This window comes from Paralichthys olivaceus, chromosome 16, assembly GCF_024713975.1.
Source record: "Paralichthys olivaceus isolate ysfri-2021 chromosome 16, ASM2471397v2, whole genome shotgun sequence".
NCBI lineage: Eukaryota > Metazoa > Chordata > Actinopteri > Pleuronectiformes > Paralichthyidae > Paralichthys > Paralichthys olivaceus.
In genome coordinates, this window is record NC_091108.1 from 4,686,578 (window position 1) to 4,708,443 (window position 21,866).

At 41.3% G+C, this 21,866-nt stretch overlaps 1 protein-coding gene across 3 annotated transcripts in view; it reads right to left on the minus strand.

Moving 5' to 3' along the window:
• LOC109642004 (receptor-type tyrosine-protein phosphatase mu-like) overlaps window positions 1–21,866 on the minus strand; it is a 145,595-nt gene that overhangs the window by 33,751 nt on the left and 89,978 nt on the right. For 2 of the 3 annotated variants that reach the window (XM_069510827.1, XM_069510825.1), the window contains exons 15-22: window positions 17,226–17,499; window positions 14,962–14,998; window positions 13,765–13,839; window positions 12,136–12,271; window positions 10,774–10,803; window positions 3,313–3,530; window positions 644–724; window positions 57–83 (exon numbers count right to left, since the gene is read on the minus strand). In XM_069510827.1, the coding sequence (XP_069366928.1) occupies window positions 57–83; window positions 644–724; window positions 3,313–3,530; window positions 10,774–10,803; window positions 12,136–12,271; window positions 13,765–13,839; window positions 14,962–14,998; window positions 17,226–17,499 (878 nt within the window). The remainder of the gene's footprint in view (window positions 1–56; window positions 84–643; window positions 725–3,312; window positions 3,531–10,773; window positions 10,804–12,135; window positions 12,272–13,764; window positions 13,840–14,961; window positions 14,999–17,225; window positions 17,500–21,866) is intronic. The other variant, XM_069510828.1, reaches the window with a different exon arrangement.

Sequence of the window (21,866 nt, forward strand, 5' to 3'; positions counted from 1 at the left end):
GACCGACGTTACAATAAATCATCAACAGCAAATGGGAAAAGGAAAATGTGTCTCACCTAAGATAGCGGTTGGCACAAAGGGATCTGCTCATACCCCCATAACACGTGCAGGTGTCGGAGGAGGAAAGAGAGTTGTAGTAAATAAAAGAAGCAAAGACAAACCCACAGAAAAACAACAGCAGCACAAATGGACAGACACTTTTTTTTCCTGCCAAAGTTACACGACACGAAACTTATCATATTTTCTGGAAAAAGGCAATTATACAGTCAGTTTAGTTGATTGAAAAAATAAAAAATCTCGTTGCCCTTTACTCCGTCTAATCAATGAGCTGTGATCTGATTGCATAAGACACACAATTACGGATATTATTTGGAGAAATTGAAGCTATAATTGACGAGCTGAATCCCACTCGGTTATGAGCGGAGACGTAGCAGAGTGAAAACTCATCTAAAGTCAATTTATCTCTCTTCTCATTAGTGAAATCTTTGTCTAATTTGTTGAGCACATATGAAAACTATAAATCCACATCTCACATTAAAGCCTTCGACTTTAATTCACACAAAAAACAACATATAATTAATACTTGTTAGAAAATATTGTCTGTATTTAACACAGTTCTTGCACAAATACAGTGAATGTTTACCTGGGTAGTAGGAGTTGGTGGGGATGGATGTACTCAGAGTGTTGGCTTTAGGCAGCGTGAAGGAAGAGGGTGATGATCCGGCTGCAGATGGAACAAAGGAAAACAACAGCGCATCAATAGTGGAGGAGGTTTTCAAACTTTACAGCAACAGCAACATATAAGAAAAAAACAAAGATGCCTTTATATTCCTGCCGTCAAGATAACATTTAAACATTTGTCTCTAGACTGAAGAGAAAACATGTTCTCCTCTGGAAAATAACATTTTTTATTTAGTCGTCACTGTGTGGTGGTGGCAGCTGAGATCTCTGAGACCCTGAGCAAATCAAAATGTTACAGTCAGAGGAGAAAATGTGTTTCTTTGAAATTTGAGTGAATGAATCCTTCACATACAAGTAAAGTTTAGTCTGAAATCCAACATAATTAAAGTTGATTTTTGCTTTTTACACATGTTATCTTGCCTTTTTTGAGCATCTTTGGAACTGCTCTGACCCCACACGCATGGTTTCCTTCTTTGCTGCACAAATAATTCTCATTTTGTCAATTTAACAAAGTGTAAAATCTCCTAGATATTCAAAACACATCATGAATAACTTTACAAATGCACAAATGTGCCGTCATAATCACCCAGAAGATCATAATTTAACATTGCTAAGGAGTTTAAACATTTAGTTTCACAAATTATACACATTTAAAAAGTAATGGTAACATAAAAGTGATTTTATTTTGTATTTTTTATTGAAGGTTTATGCCTGTATTTAAATTGTAAAAAAAAAAGAAAAACCTATATTTACAAGATATATTGCATTTTATTTTCAGATGTTTAATCTTTGAAGTTAAAATGAATCAGTTTTGTGTTACTGAACTTTGCGAACATCATGCAGCATAAACAAGAATAAATAAAACTTTAGCAGTAAAATGTTTCATGTGTTTATTGAACTAAGTGTTTTTTTTAAATTAAGAGAATTTAACTTGTAAAAAAAAAAGTTTGTCCAAGTTAATTCTTCTTTTGGAAGTTACATCATCATGAATGAGGCTGCGACTATCTCTTATTTCCATCATCGGTTCGACTTACTGTCTTGATTTTTCAATAAAATGTCAAATACGCAGTGATTGTTTGTAGTTTTTGTTTTAACATGATATTTAAACATAATATCATAATATTTTTTTGATTCATGCATTGATTGGTCAACTAAAAAGTACAAAAGTAATCATTAGAAAGCAGAATAATCACGGTAGTACTGCATATTAATGAATTATGAACCAACAAATACGGATTTAGACATATTTATATATATTTCATAAATACGTATACTGTTGTGTCTTAAGGACGTAAAGGAAAGTAATATGATTCCCATTCTATCCATAAAATTAGGAACTATAGCTGTTCTGCTGCTGTGATTTCACTGCACCAGAGCAGCAGCACTGACAGTCAACTGTCACTAACAGGGTTTGTGTTTATGAGTTCAGTTCGTTCAGCCATAATGTTTTGAGGCAAAATGACACTATTGACAGCCACATAAGGTCGTGACGAGCAGGATAGAGGTCAGAGTATTAACATTACACTGACAGGCAGAGGGAGAAGTAATGCATTTAAATCATTTACGCTGGCAGACAGATTTGAGCAACCACACTAACAGACAGTTAATCAAGGTCAGAGCATCTTTGGGGCTCATCCCCTGCAGGGGTGCCGAGACAGAAGCTGCTGTGCAGTTTTAATCTGATGGTTTTTGCCTGGGATTATACCAGGTCAAGCCTCGGGTGCAGATTTAGCCGAGCTGTCGATCAGCAAAGTATTAAGTTTTAACCTGGGACGGAGAAAATTAGTAGGTTATCGCAGCGGAGCACATCTAGTATGTGTTGTGCGTTTCCTCCATGAATTGGAAACCGAGCGGGGGCTGAGTTTCTGCTCGTGTTCATGTTTATTGATAAGCTCTGAGGTCAAGTTTGGGATTTTGAGATGTCTTCATTATTGATCAAGATACCAGATTCGCTCCAGGCCATTAACAAGCGTTTACACAATTATTACCACAGCTGACCAGCTATGGTGCAGAAGCCACACAGCCAATCATTTATACCATTCACTTTTATCTCATTTAACATTTAATAACAATTAATGTAAAAACAGACAGAACAACCCCCCTGGGAGCTTCCTGTTGAAGAAAGAAGAAGATCTTTCTCGAAATGATTTGAAATCTTCAAATCGATGTAAATTCTGTTCAACTGTTTTGAAGAGGGATTTTAAAAGCTACAGCATTACTGTGGAACCTTTTGCATGGGGTGAATAAAGTCTGAATGAGGTAAAAAAAAGACAAGTGAAGACAACTCTTCATTTAAAATCCATTTTCAGAACTGATTCATGCAACTGGTTGTGATAAGTGATCATGATAACAAAAAAAAAATAAATACAGATTAGTGTCGGGAAACGTCAAAACAAATGTGTTCCTGAAAACGACAATTTAAAACCCAGGCTGAGTTCGTTTTTTTTCTTCCCTGAGCATGTTCCTAATCCAGCGTTCAAGTTGTCCCAGTGTGACCACTTCCTGTGCAGCCAGGTTTGATTTCTGTCTCACCTGATCAAACCAAATAAATTGCCTCCAGCCTGCCGTGTGTGTGTGTGTGTGTGCGTGTGTGTGTGTGACAGTAGAAAGGCAGACGCTGGCTTGTCTTACCTCGACCGTTGAGGGTGAGGGTGCACTCGCTGCGACCGTTGAGTGTGAGCGCACACTCGCTGCGTGTGTTCAGCGTGTGGTTGTGTGTGTCCATGAAGGACAGCGCCTCGTCGCAGTTGGTGCCCTGCTCCGTGTAGCTCTTGTCCATGGAGTTGACCATCACGGTCATTTCCTGCCGGGTGCTGTTCAGCGTCTCTTTGCGCTTCTTGGCCAATTTCCTTCACAGGGGGAGATAAAAAAACAAAAAAACAACAACAACACACAATCAGACAAAAAACGACAATGACTGCGCTTGAATGGATCTGATATGATTTTGGTGGTGATGACTCATGAACCTAATGAGTTGGCTGCAGAGCTAATGCGCCCCGGGTTGTGGTCACATTAAGGTTTATTAGGCTCCAGATGACTTTTTCCGAGCAAGGGGGAGATAAATCCTTGAGAAAGTGGAAAGGTGTGACACCCTGACCCAGTTACATCAGCGGCCCTGATGATTTAAAATTAGCTGTGAGTTCCGGGGAGGAAGAATAAGAGTTGTGAACGGTGAACTGAAACAGTCAACCTGCTTTTATTGACCTACTTTGCGTTGTTGTGCTGGAGCCTACAAACGATCCGTTCCTAATCAAACACCATTAAAGCACTGTGCAGTTAACACATGCAGAAATGTACATATATGTGCACGCTGAAACGAGAGGAGAGTTTTATGTAAAAGCAGCTGCGGTGCTTCATTTCACTGACTCACGCTGGAAAACAGAATCAGTCGATTACATCCTGCAAACATTCTCATACAGAGAATCCTTTCATCGATGTTAATACAGTGAGCTACTGTGACTGTGAAGATTATCATGAGGTTATGTTTTGGTTACTTGGAGGAAGCATGACACATAGACCAAGAATGAAACCTGTGAATTCGGAGGGTTGATCGAGGGGCCAGTCCAGGATTTTATTTTTTCAATGTCTTTAACATTGCGAGATAGATTTCTTTATGTAGAAGATCACATCTTAGTGTGTGTTGTTTTGTGCAGCCTGATTGAATTCAGGGGCCTGTTGGGTATGAACTGTACTGAGTGTTATTCTAGTTGACTGGTTGGTTTATAGCAGGATTAAGCAAAAACTACAGATTTCTGCCAACCTTTGTGGAGCGATGGGACCTGGGCCTGGGATGTTTCTTTCAAATTTCTTCTATAAGAAATAGACGCGTGTACATGCTTTGTATCTGTGTGATTACTATTTTCATGGGCTTGTGTTCTCCTTAGTTTCTTGTTTGCTCTATAAAGCACATCCATCTGACAATGTTGAATTTGTTCATCTCCACCTGACTGAGAGTGAACCAGCTTCCTTCTCCACTTACTTTGCTCAAGTGTCAGACGTGAAGCTGTGAATCTCCGAAGGCGTGCCGCTCTGAAGCCAACCATCACCTCTGACCTCCTCCAGGAAGGAGTCACTCACATGAAAGAATATCCCCGTGGTGATAAATAATGCATCGCATTATCACTCTGAGGACGACTACCCCCTCCCTCCCCTCCGCTCCTATATTTCCACAGAAGTTGCACAACAGAAAAAATGGCAAACAGCTTGAGCGCGAACATACTTTAGCTGCGGCTGCACCCGACGCCTGCCGCTGCTCTGTAGCTGGAGGGGAGCAAGCGGTGTAAAAATTAACTATGGCAGCCCTCACACTGATCCTCGCACTTTGTTACTCTCTGTGTGACCCCTCTGCCTGTTTGAATTGCAGTCTCTCTCGTGGACAACTGCTGTCTAATGACGCACTCCTGCTGCTTTGTTTTCGCAAATCTCCCCTGTTTGTTCAATTCTGTCGCTGTCTTGTGCCATATGGCGGCAGGCCCCCGCTGCCTTCAAACAGTCATTTGCTCTGAAGGCCGCGACGTGAGGCTAATGGTTCTTCCGTTCTTCAGAAAGGAAAGTGACAAAGTAGTGACATTTTCATCTGCTGGACCCACTTTCTGTCTTTAATATGCAATTAAACTCGGGAACAAAATGGCAATTGTGTCTTTTTTCCCCCCATTACGGCTTCATATTGTAATAGGACAGAGTGAGGAGGGGAGGGGGAGACATGTGCACCCCAGGCAATATCAAGAATGATTCTGCACTGTGTGAGCTCATGCGGGGGGGGGCTGTTCCAGGTTTTTAATACTGTATCACTTTTCTTATTCCTGCATCTGCCAGGACTTGGATTTCCGTTTCTCCCGGCCTGTGTGACAGTTGAAGTGGGAGACTTGGAGGTAAACAAGGCTGCACAAACACCAGAGCCAAAATGAGGAAAGCACCAGCAATACTAGGATGGTTGCTAAGCACGGTGGGTGTTAGATGAAGATTAATTGGCATGCTATTCTCTCCTCATTTGTAAGAAGGGAAACTGTAATGATAGATGACTATATTACAGGGTCTGATGTGCTGAGAGCGATTGCAAAAGGAAGTGTACAGTGTGAGTGTTTGTGCGTGTTGATGAATGCGACCATTCATCATATCCCGTGATGGTTATCCTAAAGCCGCACATGTAAAAAAAAATCCCAACAAAACATTTATAGTAATTGATTTACTCGCAGACATGCCCGACAATAAAATCTCAAATTTCTCTGAACGCCATTGAATATTAAAGGGACGAGACAAGACAGATGGCGCAGACGTGTGTAGAAGCAAAGTGAGCAAACATGCCAGGTAACTATAACAGGCAACCCTCATTAGAGGGATTGTCTGCAGTTCAGCACATGACAGGCCTGGTGTATCTGGGATCTAAGTGAGCAGTGGCTCCTAACTCCATGAGTTCAGCTACAACAAAAAGGAAGTCGCTCAGATCGAGCGTGTGTGTGCTCGCCAGAATGTCTGTTCAGTGGGAGGTGACGCTGCCGCAGCTTCTAAAACGAGATCTTCAAAAACCTCAAGCTCAGCATGGTGGGCCTCATTTCAGCGCTGGAGCAGCCTAAACCTTGTGACATTGGGACAAAGAAGGCGTCATTAGACGCTGCACACACATCTGTGCCGCGCGCATGTACGTGATGACTGACACCCAGCCGGGAGGGGCAACAAAAGCATCTTTGATTAACCCAGTGGGGGCATTTCAGTGGTTGTTTTGCGCTTTGTCTCATTTCAAACTTTCCCCCATCTTTTATCACCTTCTTCTGCAAACTGTCTGTTCATCCATCACCTATCTGCTGTATTTACTCGCATCAGAAGACGAAACAGCAGAAAAACTGGTATTTCTCAAAGCAGACTATTTATTGCTGCAACTGTGCTGTTTATCTGCTGACTTGATTGCTTCATTGATTCTGCACAGCCGTGCTTTTTTTAAACAAACAGTAAAAAAACAAACAAAAGCGTGTCCATTAACAACTCTCTTCATTTTTTGGCTCCTCATCCAAAAATAGGTATGAATTTCACAAAGGAAAGAGAAACAACTTGAGGAGCTGCACTGCAACATTAAATGTACTGTTTAAATTTGTGTCCACGTTTTAAAATAAGTTTGAAGTTCCTTATTGATTGTATTGCCTCTAAAATTCTTATTTTGACCCTCACGAAATATGATCACAACTTTTCACACAAGAAACCGATGTGTGATCGGTGCCAAACCTGTGCCAGACATTTTGTGTGTATTTTAGAAATGCATTTAAAACGTCATCATTTTCTTCGGCCCGACTGCTCTTCCTCCTTCCTGCTCCTCATCAACATGCAGAGCTCGTAGGTGAAAAAAATCTGCAAGGCTTGTACCAATTAATGTGATTCCTGCTGCATGTTCGTCTTGTAAGGTTTAATCAAGGTGCTTGCCCCGAGCACATTGTGTTAAACATGGTGCATTTAGGAGACCTCCCATTCTGACTGAGTGCAAGACGGCTGATTATGAAAAGATTTCTAAAGAATCACAAAGTTGATTTATGTATCTGACTGTCTGTGCTTCCTTTTGTTATATTTTAATGTTAAACATTAATACAAGTATTAAAAATGGCTCCATCTATCTGTTCCTATTCTATTTCTTAGTTTGATATGACTCTGGTCCTCACTCTCCTTTTAGCTCAATTTTTGGTCTCCACCAACTCCAGAGGAAAATATTTGGGTCTTCAGCTGCTTAAAGTGCAATAATATTACCCAGCTAGTTGCTAATTTTATACGTGCTGGATAGATGATGTACAGCGGAGTGTTTAAAGCTTTTATTTTTACGAAAACAATTCATTTCTAAATCAACTTTCTAAAACGTTCTGCAGAAGTAAAAAGAACTGCAGAGACATCACTCCAGTCAACTCCTTTCATATTTAACATAGTCATTTAATCCTTTGTTCATAGAAAAATATTTATCATGCAAATTAAATTGAAAATCAAATTGACTTAGTACAATAAAGAGATTAACGTCAAGACTAAATTTACTTGTAGCTACAACTGTGTATTAGTACAGCCGCTAAGGTAAATTGACACATTTTCTACAGCTTGTACTTTAATCAATGTAATCAAGACAATTTAAAATCTGTTTCTAGTTTAAACGTTTTAAGCTTTAGTGGATATTTTTTTATTCTTTACGTTCTTGGTTTTCCATTGAGCGATAAGTTAAATCTTAAATCTAATAATAAAGACAGTATTTGACATCACACACCTGGGGTTTAGTGAAAGTAAATCAGTGAACATATTTCTACTTAACATGCCTGTCGCTTGGTGGATAAATCCAATGCTCACAGGAGTAAGGACCCAATTGCAACCCCTTGCCAGTAAATGCCAGTAGATCTCCTCTCATACCCAGCAGCAGCGGGCGCAGCGGCCACAGTGGCCACCTGATTAAAGGACGGTCATATATTTGATCACACATGTAACCGCATCAGTAATGAGCGCCCTGACTGATGTGTTGGTAGCCCCCGCAGCCACCTCTGGCAATCCACCTAAAGTGCATATTTTGGCGAATGCAGGATTTTCTCGTGTCTTTAAAAAAGACTTTGATGAATGCGTGAGAGCATTAATAGGGTTCATCAATCATAGAGGTGTTGTAATCTCATGGCTGGCAACAAGGCATCATCAGAAACGCTGATGGACACTTCAGAGGAGGTTCTGGAGGAGGAGAGCGTCTTCAGAATACAGTCTATAATAAACTTTAGGTTTAATCTGCTTAAGTTTAGAAACCTTTAAAGTATCACCAGAGAGGGAGAATATCATGGTTCTCATTGTTAAGGTGATAATCTTGTCAATTAGCTAACATGCTTCTCTTACTTGCACCGATTCTCAATGCCACATGATGGAAACCTGTCCCAACTCTTAAAGGCCTTGTGGTTTTAGATGGTGATGCACAACGAGCTTTGAACATGTATTTAGCTGAAAATGTATTATGAAGTTCTTACTTTTATTAATTGACTCTAAGAAAATGTGATAAAACTGCAAACAAGATGCTAAGAATCATTAATACTGAAATTTAAACTATTAACATGCAGTGAGTCAATACAACAGCTGCAGGGGAGGAGACTAAATCAATTCAATTATCATCAAAATGGTTGTCAAGTGAATTTTTACTTTGAAATTAGCCTTTTATGTTAAAACAAATGGGGCTGTTGTGGATTTTCCATCGACAGCAGTGCGAGGGTCTGTGTCACTTGTTGCAGCTCAAACAATATAAAAAAAAATAAAAAAAATTCATTTATTTGATTTTGCAATCTCATAAACTTCATTTGCAAAAGTGTGTTTTATCAATTATCTTTTAGAATTTGCTGCCGTCGTGGCACAAGGACCATTAATATTTCATCTAACTGTATAGTCTTGTTAGCTAGAGAGTGGAGACACAACATCTGCAGCCCTGCAGATCCCTTCTTTTGAAATCATGACTGTAAACCCTGCGTTCATTCTGATGCTTTAACTACTGAGCCTGCGATTTTGGCTTCACACCATCCCATCCATTGTTCGGAGCCAGAATACCCAAACTGAACCGCTGTCAATTAAAGCCAACAAACCCTCATCTAAGATTAAATGTCCTTCTTATGCAAGAATAGACTCGTCCAAAAATTTAAAATTAGCAATTAAATCCCCAACTTCCTGCAGCTCTTCCCAACTGTCCATTCTGGAGGCAGCCACATGATGAAATATAGTAAAATTCAATGAATTTATGTCGGGGCTTGTTTTGATACAGCTGCATGCACACTGGCATGACGCCAAGAAACCAACACGTAATAATTAAAATGACAAAAACGATATTTGAATTGTTTCACTGGCATCTTTTCTTGCGTAACTCGGCCAACGTGCGCTCACAGCTTTGATGGCACTACTCCTCTAAGTCATCGGGTTTTCCATTCAAGACGGCTGTGATCTAGCGTGAGTGACACGCGGCGTATTCAGAGTAGTATTATCTGCAGGTGTATTCTGAGATGTTCTTTGATGCGAGGCAGCCTCCATTCTCCCCTCTGATCACAGTCATCTCAACACAGATTAGTTGGCATCCGTCACAAAGACTGTACAGAGGGAGCGACGGCGGAGAAGGCAGAGCTGCAGAATAAGCTTCTTTACCATTCAGAGGTGTGATGCGGGGTTCATCTGTTGTATTAAGAGTGAATCAAGCGGTGCTGCGGCTTTTGTTCTATGATGTCGCACACATGTAAATACAGAGGAGGCTGGTGTGTGATCACATCTGCTTGTTCAAACGTCCTGTCGGCTAAAAGACACAACTCCACCATCACCATTGAATCGATGGGATGGACGTGCAGTGACCCAGGAGAACATGCTCGTAAATAAAAGCAGGGAAAAGCATGAGAGCTGAGATGGTGTGATGACATCGTGAGAGGATGGAGAAGGGGAGAATAAATCATCACATGCACATGGAGCCAAATTGGTATGGTCAACATGTTAGCTCATGCTTCAAATTTCAGTGCAAAAACCTAAAAAACGTGGTCAATTCCACAGAGTTATCGACTGATTTGCAGAGTGTAAACATAAGTGTTCAAAATGTGAGATATTCGAATCACCTCATTGAGGTTCAGGGCACAAGACGCGCCGTGATAGGCACTTCAAAACATCTGAGTCTGACAAGTCAACAGAGATGAAATCATCGGAGGCGAATGAAAAATTCACACTGAGTAAAAATGCAGTAGCTGCTGCATTGACTTTTTTTTTCTCTCTCACAAGATGAGTTTGGCAGCCATACAATCATTAAGGCAGTTTAGTTCATCATTTGATAAACAAACCCCTTAAAAGTCTCTGCAGAAATACGTCTGCAGTAACGTCTCTGTGGCAGGTTTTGTTTCGTGGGGGTGCAGCAGCCTCTTGTGCGCTTTCGTCTGAAGCCGTGCCAACGTGACATAAAGCGTGATGTGCTCATCGCGTGGAGATGCATCGGAGTGGTGTCCTCCGTTCCTCCCGCAGAGATTACAGTTGGGCCTCTGTAATAGCTCTGGGCAGGAAAGGAATGACATGGCTCTTTGCATGCATGGGAAAAACAGCGTGTGGGTGAGAAGCATGGCACTAACATTACACAAAGTGGTTACTTACAGGTAGTAAGTGTAGGAGTGATAGGTTCTTCTGCCGAGTGGGGTGGTGGTAGGATTTAAGCAGTGGAGGAGGGGGAGGGGATGGAATGAAAAGGAAAGAAAAAGTAAAAATATATTAATGTTTGAAAAAAGAGAAGAAATGAACAAAATCAGATATGGTGGCATACGTGGAGGTAAACTAGTGATCGTGAGGGCAAAGGTGATCGCTTGGAGTCATGTCATGCTTTGCGAAGGGGCCTCGGTATGGTTCAGAAAACTACTTAAGTCGCTATTAGGCTACGCTGCGAGACTGCGAACGAGAAGAAACCAGGCTTTCGCTAAAAACCCACTTTTATGAATACATTTATCCACCTATAAAGAATTACCATATCTGACCTCAGAGGCTGAAACCTAATGAGTGGATTGAATGTCTACACACAACTACCGATTCCCTGTTGGTAACAGTAAATTACACAAAATTCAATCAATGAAGTCATCTCCATCTCTGCTTTGATTAAGGCTAATTGAAAACAATTCCATTACCGTGCGCTGATTTTCACACCCACCCACTGATCGCTGTGCTACACAGACAGGACCTGCTGCGGAAAAATGAAAAAATCTTTCTTTACTGTCAAAAATAAACATCTAACATGAGGATTCTTTATTAGCAGTACACAACTATACCTTCCCACTCTGCTGCGTTTACCTCATCTATTGTACTGACCTTTGCGCTTTAAATCAAGACAAGCAGTGGAAGAATTAAAAGTTGAAAGTACATTAAAGCTAACAAACTCTAGGCTGTTTTTTGAAATGTAGTTTGTTTTTCCTAGCGATATATTAAAGGAAGAATAGTTCTCTGCAGAAGCTGACAATGTATTGTGTGGACAAGAGGGGGTTGATATTTGCTGAGCTTTGGCTCCTCTGATTGCTGGGATATGTACAGAGGACCCCTCACCAGTATGGGGTCCAGGGCTAATGTAAACTTGGCCTTCAGCTACGCCGCCAACCTCTTTCCTTTTGAGCCTTTCATCATATTTTCTTTCTTATCTCTCCCTCCCTCACTCCATACCACAGGCCTCAAAAACTGTTTTTTTCCTATTCCCATTCCGATGTCATTGAAGCGCTGCACATTTGTTTGAGAGTGCCGTGGAAAGGGATTAATTTTTCATGGCACACTGTATCTCATGGCTGTAAACAGCCTTAATGGGGCGTATCAACATAATCAAATTAATTATTTACTATGACGCTGACAATACTACTGTTTGAGGGAGGAATATACAAAATGATGCCAGATTGAATGGGAGCGACTGTTTTTTAGGAACTAACTTCGACCTCTTGCACGCATCTGAATTCGTATTTCAACGAGTAAGAGGGAAAAACAAACCTTTTCTTCATGAGGAGTACGACTCCTAAGAAGATAATGACGAAGAGGAGGATGCCGGCGATGACCCCTGCGATCTTCACCGTGTGGTCGGTTTGTTTCTCTGGTTCCACCGCGTCAGGTTTGTGAGTGGCTGCTCCTGGAAAAAATGCAAATAAAGATCAAGCAAAGAAAGTGTAAATCCACTGAGCAGAGTGTGAATCGAATCTAATGACTATTTGTTATTGTTCTACATAAACCAAACGTCAGAGAACACGTCTATATTTCCAGAATTTCCTTTTATTGATCCGACTGTGCGGAGGACGGAGGTTGACAAATCAATACGCTGATATTCTGTGGCATTCCGCAGAACGAAATATCAATGCACATTTATTGGCTCAGACTAATGTTTATTCTGAGAGTGAGAGACTCCCTATTGTCCTGAGACTCCACCTTCAGCTCCATCCTTCGTGGAAATCTACGCTCTGTGGATCAAGCTGCAGCGGGAGCGATAAGTGTGCACCATCTTTACCCTTGGTTAATCATGTTTGGGGCAAATGGGTTCTGGGCTGCAGAAAAATGTAGGATGCAGGACGGCAAAGATAATACGCACCAAGATAAAAAAGCCTGAAATAACCAAAACATTAAATATCAGCTCGGGGGGAGATAGCCAACAACGACAGACACAAAGAGAGAGGGAGAGGAGGGGGAACGCTTGTTTTAACAGCATCTGCTCCCTGGAAAGTGATAAGAAGCACTTTGAGGACGACAGCATTGCCGGAATCACAACTGTCCACCTGAACAACACCATTATTCCTTGTCACCAGGGGTAAATTTAGAATGATAAATTGTTGTGTCAGACAAATCTGTTACAGCGAGCTTCCTTCCACTCCTCAGTGTTGCCATTTTCTCCCGCTATCAAAAAAGTGAACATCCATCCTGAGCTGCTTGTGACATATTGTTCTTGCTCTGGTGTGTTGTTATCAACAGCCATTGCTTTATTTAGGTATCAGTTTTTTAGGGCAGAGCAGTGGAGGATTTTTAAACTGGCGGCACATTAAGAATCATGTCTGGCCTGATTTTGCTCCAATATACTGTTTTAGGCTTAACTTGTAGAGATGCTGTCTGTAGAAAGTTTCTGCTATAAGTCAATGTTCTTCCATTCTGACTTCGGGAACTTGTGATTCTAACACAACAGGTAGAAAATAAGCAGATTTTAAATTCTGAACTCCTGAAAATGTTCCCAGATCTTCACGACGAGCACTTCAGCTTCCTTTTGTGTGCTTACAGTTGTCACAACTGCAGCAACCAACATCGACGAAACACTTAATCTAACTGAAATAATGAGAAATATTCATGAAAGGGGATTAACTCCTGACAGAAATCTCCAACATTGACACATCAAATGACAATCGCACCTCAAACAGGTCTTTCAAGTCCAGTAATACCGAGAAGATAAAGGCAGAGGACAATGTCTGCGAGTCTTTGATTTAATCGCACTGATTCTACGCAAATTGAAAGATGATAAACAAAAAACACACACATGCAATATTTCACTTGTTTGTTTTTCCTGTAGAGGTTGTCATCGGTATGACTGTCGCATTAAACACAAGGTGTGATACCAGGGAATGTGCAGGAAGCTACAGGTCTGACCTGTTAGTTGGTTGTCACCAGCCGCTGGGGCGATGCGGATGTAGGGGGTTGTGAGCTGAGTCACGAGAATGGCGGCTGAGTATTGTCAGTGGATCCAGGACAGCATGCAGCAGAGAGAGAGAGAGAGAGAGAGAGAGAGAGAGACAGACAGAGAGAGAGAGAGAGGCCACACTGAAGCTGAAAACAGCCATATCAACAGTTCCCATCATCATGCAACACTGAGGCAGAGAAAGAAAACCATTACAGTATTAGAAAGTATTTCACAATTTGTTTCAGTCAGTCACAAACAAGGTTTTATGTCTATGAACCTAATGTGGTGCATAAGAAGAGCTACCACCTTGTACTAAATGTCTGAGCCAAACATCATCTGCCCACACTCATTGGAAGAATTCAATAAAAAGTATTTACATGATTATGATGATACATTAATTATAAGAATTTTGTGAGGTCACAGTAAACTTTGACCTTTGACCACAAACACCCAATCAGTTCAACCATAAGCTCAAGTGAACATTTGCACCAAATTTGAAGAAATTCCTTCAAGGCCTGAATGAGATATCGTGTTCACAAGGGTGGGACGGCCACGGCTGTCACTGGTGCCGAGGCATAAAAATGTGTCCCCTCAGGTGAGAAATTGCTCCGATGATCCTTCCACTACTAGAATGTGCTATTTGACTTCGGCCAAGCAGATGGAGATATCTGCAACTCCAAGAGAAATCTGCAGTGAATGTAAAATCCACAATATACAAGATCGTTGGGGCATATGACAGGACCCTCCGCAGCTCGGAGCAGAGTGTGACTGGGGCTCCCTCTGGCCTTATCAATTCTGCTCCCGGATCAATGCTGCTTAGACTTCATCATCCTTAATGTGTGGAGCTGGACGTACCGGCAGCATAGCTAAGTACCTAAAGACCTAAGTGGGCACACTCCCAGTCATTGAAAAACACATGTTCTTGTGCAATCTGTTTTCCTATTTCATGTGAGGTCCACTTTTGTTTTTCAAGACAATTACAATGAACTCAAACCTGCTTCTGCTTTGTGATTCGATGAAGAGTGAGACTAAAATGTGATTGTTGGTAAAAAAAATCTAATTTAGTGATTCTCATTCAAAAACATGTTAATTTTGTTAGTCTCCACAAATCCAGTTATGTTAGGATCCAACAACATCCTCCTTCGCGCAATCTGATCTCATCCTACCTTTTGTGGCGACTCGGACACAGTCGATTTTGGTCTCCTGTGCAAACACATAAATAAGAGGAGGCCGGGGGTGGGAAAAGAAGGAGAGACAAGGATCAGAGAGGATCAGAGATCATTAAAACACACATGCACAGACGTGAGACACACGCACAAAGACACGCTCACGGCGCCAACAACACCTATCTAAGAACCCACGGTATACGACACAACAGCTCGACCAGCTCCACGCTGTCCCCTATCATCTGTCGAGCTCAATGACTGTGACACAAAATGCAGTTGGGCGAGAGGGCCCGTAGCACAGATTAGTGGTGCTGAGCTGCTGATTTGTCAGCCAACAGCGATCTGTCGGCAGCCCGCGGCTCAAGGTGGTCAGCCACTGTGGAGAAACCACAGCGCTGTGACAAGCGACACCAATCCCAGCATGCGGAGCTCCAAAATGACACGTCAGGGAGCCTTTCTGAATATGTAATGGAGTTTCAGCTCTGACAACAGCCTTCAACAACGTAAAAGAACACTGCTCTTACTGCTGGCAGAAAAAGTTTCATGTCAACAGTGGTCTAGTGAACAGGAAAAAGGACACAGACAAGAACAGGGAGGCAATGAGTAATGCAACACAAAAGACACGAGTGCTGTGTCCCTGTGTTTGTGTCCCCAGACGAGCTGTCCAATGAGCAATGAGCACAAGTGGAAGAAACAGCATTTGGAGGACGAACGGAAAAACAACATTCATGTGATCCTGGGTGCTTGTGCATTATTGTAGCTCCACAGGTGTCAGAAGGTCCTTATAGTTGAAGGCAACATTACAAGAATTCATATTAAATTTTTATTTGAATAAATGGTGAAAAAACCTCGGTATGGATTGAAGTGCTAACTTTATTTAAGAGGCTCAAACAAATCACTCCAACATCATTACACATGAATTGAAGCTTGTTCTATCCATTGACAGGGACCGTTTGATAAAAGAGGACATTTGGTTGCTGTAAATCAAATGACTGAACATAAAAATAATGTGAGAAATGTCATTCACGGCTGTGTCAACAAGGGACACATTCATTTTGCTTTCAATGAAGAATATTATCATCCAATTCATACCACTCACCACTTCACCCTGGAAAGTTTCAGGCCATTGATGCGTTACTCTCAAGAGCAAACACACTAATTGCATTCAGCCCTGCCTCATGTGTTTATTTCTATTTCCTCCTTAAAGACGTGCCGGTGCTTCTTAAGGAGGCTGTTTCTGGTGATTCTCATTCAAGACCACAATCGGTGGCGCTCTTGAAGTTGCCACTGAGCTGTCTGCCGCGGCCCTGCGGAGGGAGGGCCCCCGCCAAAGTGCCACTTGATGACAGAGGCTGCGACCTGTGCGATCGGTAACCCCGTTGTTGTTGCCTGTCTTCCGCACTTAACTGCCGCTGGGACATCTGCCTCTCTTAAATGCAGTTGATCAAAGGCTTGTCTGGCATTTGGCACAAAGCTCCATTGGAAAAGGCAGCGGGAACAGGGCCACGGTAATGGAGGGAAGGAGCATAGAGCTATGCATTTCAAGCTTGACCTGGCTGTATGCTATTAAGAGTGCAGACAGTGCTGCTGCTGCTGCTGCTTCATGCCACCAGAGTACCGACACATTCATCAGAGGGCACATGCAACTGCTGATGTTTGCATGTGTGATCAGCTACTTCGGTCTCTTTCAGCCAATACATCCGTCTGTCAGCCTTTCACTCTCATTAAAGCAAACATAATATGTAAAACTGGTTGATTATACACTTTAAGGGGTTATATAATGTGCATTATGCTTTAACATAGAAGTCATGCTTTGAAAGGTAAAAAGCCTGTAAACACTAAATAGGAACTATATTTCTCAGAGTTGCATGACAATTTTCCGACTCAACATAAAATGGCTTAAGTTAGTGTTAGCATCATAGTCGAACTGTGTGCTGTGTACGTTGACCCATCTGAAATTGTCACACCGAAAATCTGCAGCAATTGAAGAAATGCTGTCGGTGTAAGTGGCCAATTAAAACATCCATAAAGTTTTTACTGTCCTGGGCAGGCAGGCAGAGTTCAGCATAAACCTGATAGATACCAGCATATCGTTCTCATCAGCTCAACACTCACTCTGCTCTGCATCAGTCCCGGTGTGTTCACGTAACATAAAAAATGTAAGTACTACCACCAAATTGTACACAAGTAGAGCATTGTACAGTACAGTGAAACTAAGATAACTAAGATTTAATGAATAAAATAAAACTATGAGGAACACCCACCCCATTGGCTGTGCTGACAGCCTGGTAATAGATGCTGTAGCTCTTCTGGGGCAGCAATGGTGCGTTCCAATAGCCGTTGTAGGTCTTGTTGTCCCCCACAGTGAAGGGCTGGGGAGAGTGAATGCCAGCGGCGGGGAACTGAGCGGTGAAGTAGTACTGTGAGTTCAGGAGCGTGGCGTTCTGGAAGTGAATGGGAACTGGATAGCAGCGCAGGATTTCTGCTGTGCCCCGTGCTCTGCGTGGACGTTCCTCCTCCACCACCACCTGGTACGCACTGCAAACACAGAACACAAACAGACTCAACAGGCTCCAATGGGCCAAACAGACACTTGTGGAACATGGCTGCCAGTGCTGCTATTTTGCCGGTTAGAATTACAGTTGTAAAGTGTAAAAACAGCGACTTTAGGAAAGGCAGAGACATTTATGTTGCAAAGCTCCAAATCTCAGAGCACACCAAGGTTTAAGAAACTCTTATTTATTACGTTAGGATTAGCAATTAGGATTATGCTACTGAAGAGAATGAGGAACTTGGCGGAAGGATGGGACATGGGCCTGACGTTATTTTCTTTTTCATTATTCAACAACCGAAAAGGTTAACGGCTCTCTCCATTTCCTCTCCACCAGAGCCTGGTGTTTAGCTCGATCAAAACTGCAGCCCTCTGTGCCTCTGACAGAGATGACTTTGTCTCCGAGCCGGCCACTTAGCTGGAGGGGGAGACTGACTGTCTTATAGATGCTCGTGTTAGTATGCATCTCGCATCCACCTGTTAAATCTATCGAGTCGCTGAGTGACAAAGAGACTGTTTACAGCTGCCGCCGAGAATAACCAGCCATGATGGGGGACGAGTGCTTCGTCTCCGAAAAGAGTCATGCAAACGAGTTATTATCACAGACAGCAAGGTTTCACTGCTCGGTGAATAAACGTGTGGATGAATTAACACAGTGATGTGCTCTGGTAATCTAGTTTTGAAAAACTGAGTTTAGAATCATTTTCCTTTGTCAAATTTTGGGTGACTTGTTTACAAATGAAATATAATGAATAAATAATTTGCAGTGAATTTTAATTTAACCCATAAGTAATGCTATGGAGCAAGAAGATCTTGTTATAGTTTGACATTCCTCCATAACTCCATCTCTTATGACCATGCACATGTGCAGTTCAATGTGAAGAATTGAAGGAAAGAGTTTTCAAAGTAAACAAAAGTGGGTAATGACATAAGTTTGAGAACTTTTTTTCACGTAAAATATAACCTTTTAACGAGAGCGTGTTAGTTTGTGGAACTTCTGTGATATTTTGTCTATGCAGCACCCATCAAAACATGTTGACTTTCACCACACTTTTTCAAAACTTATTTTTTTACTCACCCTTTGTGTAATCCTAGCCTTTTCCCTTAACTTGAAAATCTTGCAGGAAATGCATCCTTAATTTCTTTAATATCAAGTGGTGTGGATCTTTCTTAGAAATATCAAAGTTATTTGAAGTTAAATGCCAAGACACTTTTTTCGGAAATCCTGAGCAAAAACTTTGAAGAAATTAGTTTGAAAATATGCAACTCTTACATAAGCTGTTACCAAACAGGGAAATAAATATACTATCCACGTGTACGTTGGGAAACTGCTCCGAGCAGTTGTGAAATTAATGTGATTTATTGTTAAGCAGAGTGGGACAAGGTGGTTGTTCCAAATAAATGAAATCGATAAAACAAAACGAGGCCTGACTATCAAACTAACTGAAAATGAAATGGAACAAACAAAGAGACACGACTCACTTATCTCAACAGAAACTTTTTCCCAACTTCAAGGAAACAATTAAAATGTTTGCCATATGAAAATGACAGAGGGTGAAGCCGAGCAGGATGTCGAGCCTCGGTGACCCCGATCACTTTTTCTCCGCTGGCATTATTAGAACAACAAGTTGGAAAAAGAGAAATCATTGTCTAAAATATCTGCTCTGTATTGGCTCTTGTGTTAAGCTGTATGGTGGCAGAACAAACAGCCCTGGAGATGATCAATTGTTCCCTGCGGTTGGTGCTGGATGATTAAGTGTCCCCTTACGTGTACAGCATCTGCTCTTTAACCCTATAGTTTATCATAAGGGGCTTTGCAGCCTCATTGGAAAATCCCCCCTTTGCTCCGAGTGGGTGTGTCCCACGTCTCCTGTTTAGTGTTGGGAGGTGATGAAATATTCAATCCTGCGGAGAGCGTGCAGCAGAAATCAGACTTTAATTACTGTTCCCTGAGGAGAGCGGGGGTCAAAGGGCAGGAGGAGACAGTACATGGGAGCCACTTAAGTAGCTGCAGAGCGGTGGAGGAGTGAGAGGAGAGGCCGCAGTCAATACACTGTAGATATGATGTCAGCTACGAGGGGGAGAGACAGTATTAAAAAATTAAACTGCTGTCAGTCAGAGTACAGGACTCTATTGTACGGCTGCAGTGAAGTAAAAAACCACGGTGACAAATCACCATGGCAATAACTTCTAACAGAAATGGTTCTACTGACAATGCTCACCATTGATTGGACAGTTGAACTATACAGAATGAAATGCTGAAAAATTGTCAATTCTCAATAGCTGCTGCGTGTTCTCAAGTTATTTTAATTTGCTGTTTTCTCATTTCATCGTTTGCAGTTGTGTTTTGTGATTTGTACTCCTTTTATATATAAATAATATTTGCCCATATTTGTGCTTTATATTCCAAATCAATCTGCAGATAGCGAAATAAAAACAAACTCTGGCTCCCAGCGGGCGGTTGCTTATGATATAATAATGTGGCTGTGCCAGAACGGGGCTGGTTTCTTCTCCTCAGGCTAAATACCAAGTGCCAAAGGCGATGAGGCTCCGAGGGTAAGAACCCTTGTAATGTGGAGATCGACCGCAGCTACACAGAATATTCACTGCAGCAACAAACTTACAACTAAAGAAATTATAAAGTTGCAATTTAAATGACATAGATATGTTAAATGATAGAGACGATAATATCCTGGTTTCAATTTAAGTGTTTTTTGAGTTGCTGTTTTCTAATAAAATATTGAAGCAGCTGTCTTTAGTGAATGAGAAATAAAACGCTTTTAAAACCTAAATCTTACTCATGGTTTTAATCTTGGCCTTTTGAAGATGCAGAGATCTGTTTTACTTTGCTGTAATTACTGCTGTCATGTTAATGTGCCTACGAGCAGCTGACACCTTGTCACCTCATGCTGAGTTCACAATTTACAGTATGAGTCATTTTGACAGACAAGAGACATTTAGTCATATTCCTGATTTAATGTGACACGAATGAGCAACGGAAAAACAACAAATAACAGATGAACAACAGTCGCTTGATAACGGGAACAACAACCCTCTAAAGCTCGTGTTTCATTTGATCTGATACCAACCAGAGGATTGTCAAGACTCTCACAGTCATATTGATGATGAAGTATTTGATCACTTACTGAAGCAAAGTAATGGAGTAACAATACTGCATTACAAGTAAGGTTCCCGAATTCAAAGTATTATATGTGTTATTCAAGCATTAGCAAGTAAACAAAGTGGTCAGTTATGTAATTAAATAACTGCATCATTATTATTGATGCATTATTATGTAAGCACTACTTTAATTGTGTTGGTTCCTAATGTTGTGAGGTTGTTCTACCTGTAAAATATATTAAAATAATCAAATAATAATAATAATCAAATAAACTGATAATGTTGTTTTATATAATCATATTCTCAAAGTCTGTAAATTATTCATCCAATATTTATTGAGAAGCATACAGAGGAGGTACAGAGGTACTTCAGAGGCTCATTAGTATATTTTCTGTTTAAATATTTGGTTATTTTTGTGTTTTCTTTTTATTTGTGGTGTTTAATGATTATGATTAAAGTTTCTGATTAATTGTTCGGTAATCAAGCATGAGTTTCTTCATTGTCAATCATTGTCATTTCTTATATTTATATCAGTCCTTCCAAATATCAGTATGCACCCCCAGCCCACATAAATCAATATCCACTAAATGCACTCATTACATTCAAACACTGTAAAGTTCTGTATGATTCCAAACATATGTCCAGTAAAAACACGTTTTATCAGCTTCGCTCTTGCCAGTCAGCGATGTTGTTGAAATAATGAACAGGTTCAGGGAAATGTTGGCTTGTAGTCGTGGTAACGACTAAAATAACCTTCACAAACTATACAAATAACCGATTTTGAAAGAGGCCTCATAAGAGAAACCCAACAGCTCTCACTGCTTGCCGCTGTATGAAGTGCGTGATTGTGCTTAATTTCAAAACTCCTTGAGTAGAAGATGGAAAGACACGGGGTGAATGGTATAATCTGTTAAAAGTGGTCTGGCAGAAGGGGCCGGCAGAGCAGACCTGTATTCCTGCGGTAGAGCAGCAACCTGAGCTGACACCAATTAGGCCTCCTCCAGCCTGGCTGCCCGATAGATTTCAGCTCGGCCGCCATGTGACGCCAACCAATTATGGCGGATTGACTCGGAATCGACTGGATTGTGACCTGAAACTCAGATTTATTTTTCATGTGGGCTGATAAGGGGAGAACTCCAGGCGGTTTGAGCAGATGAGGGAAGGGGTATGGGGGAGCATTTCAATCACTGTCTCTCTCTCCCTCTCTCTCTGCAATGTTAATCGGTTGGTTCTA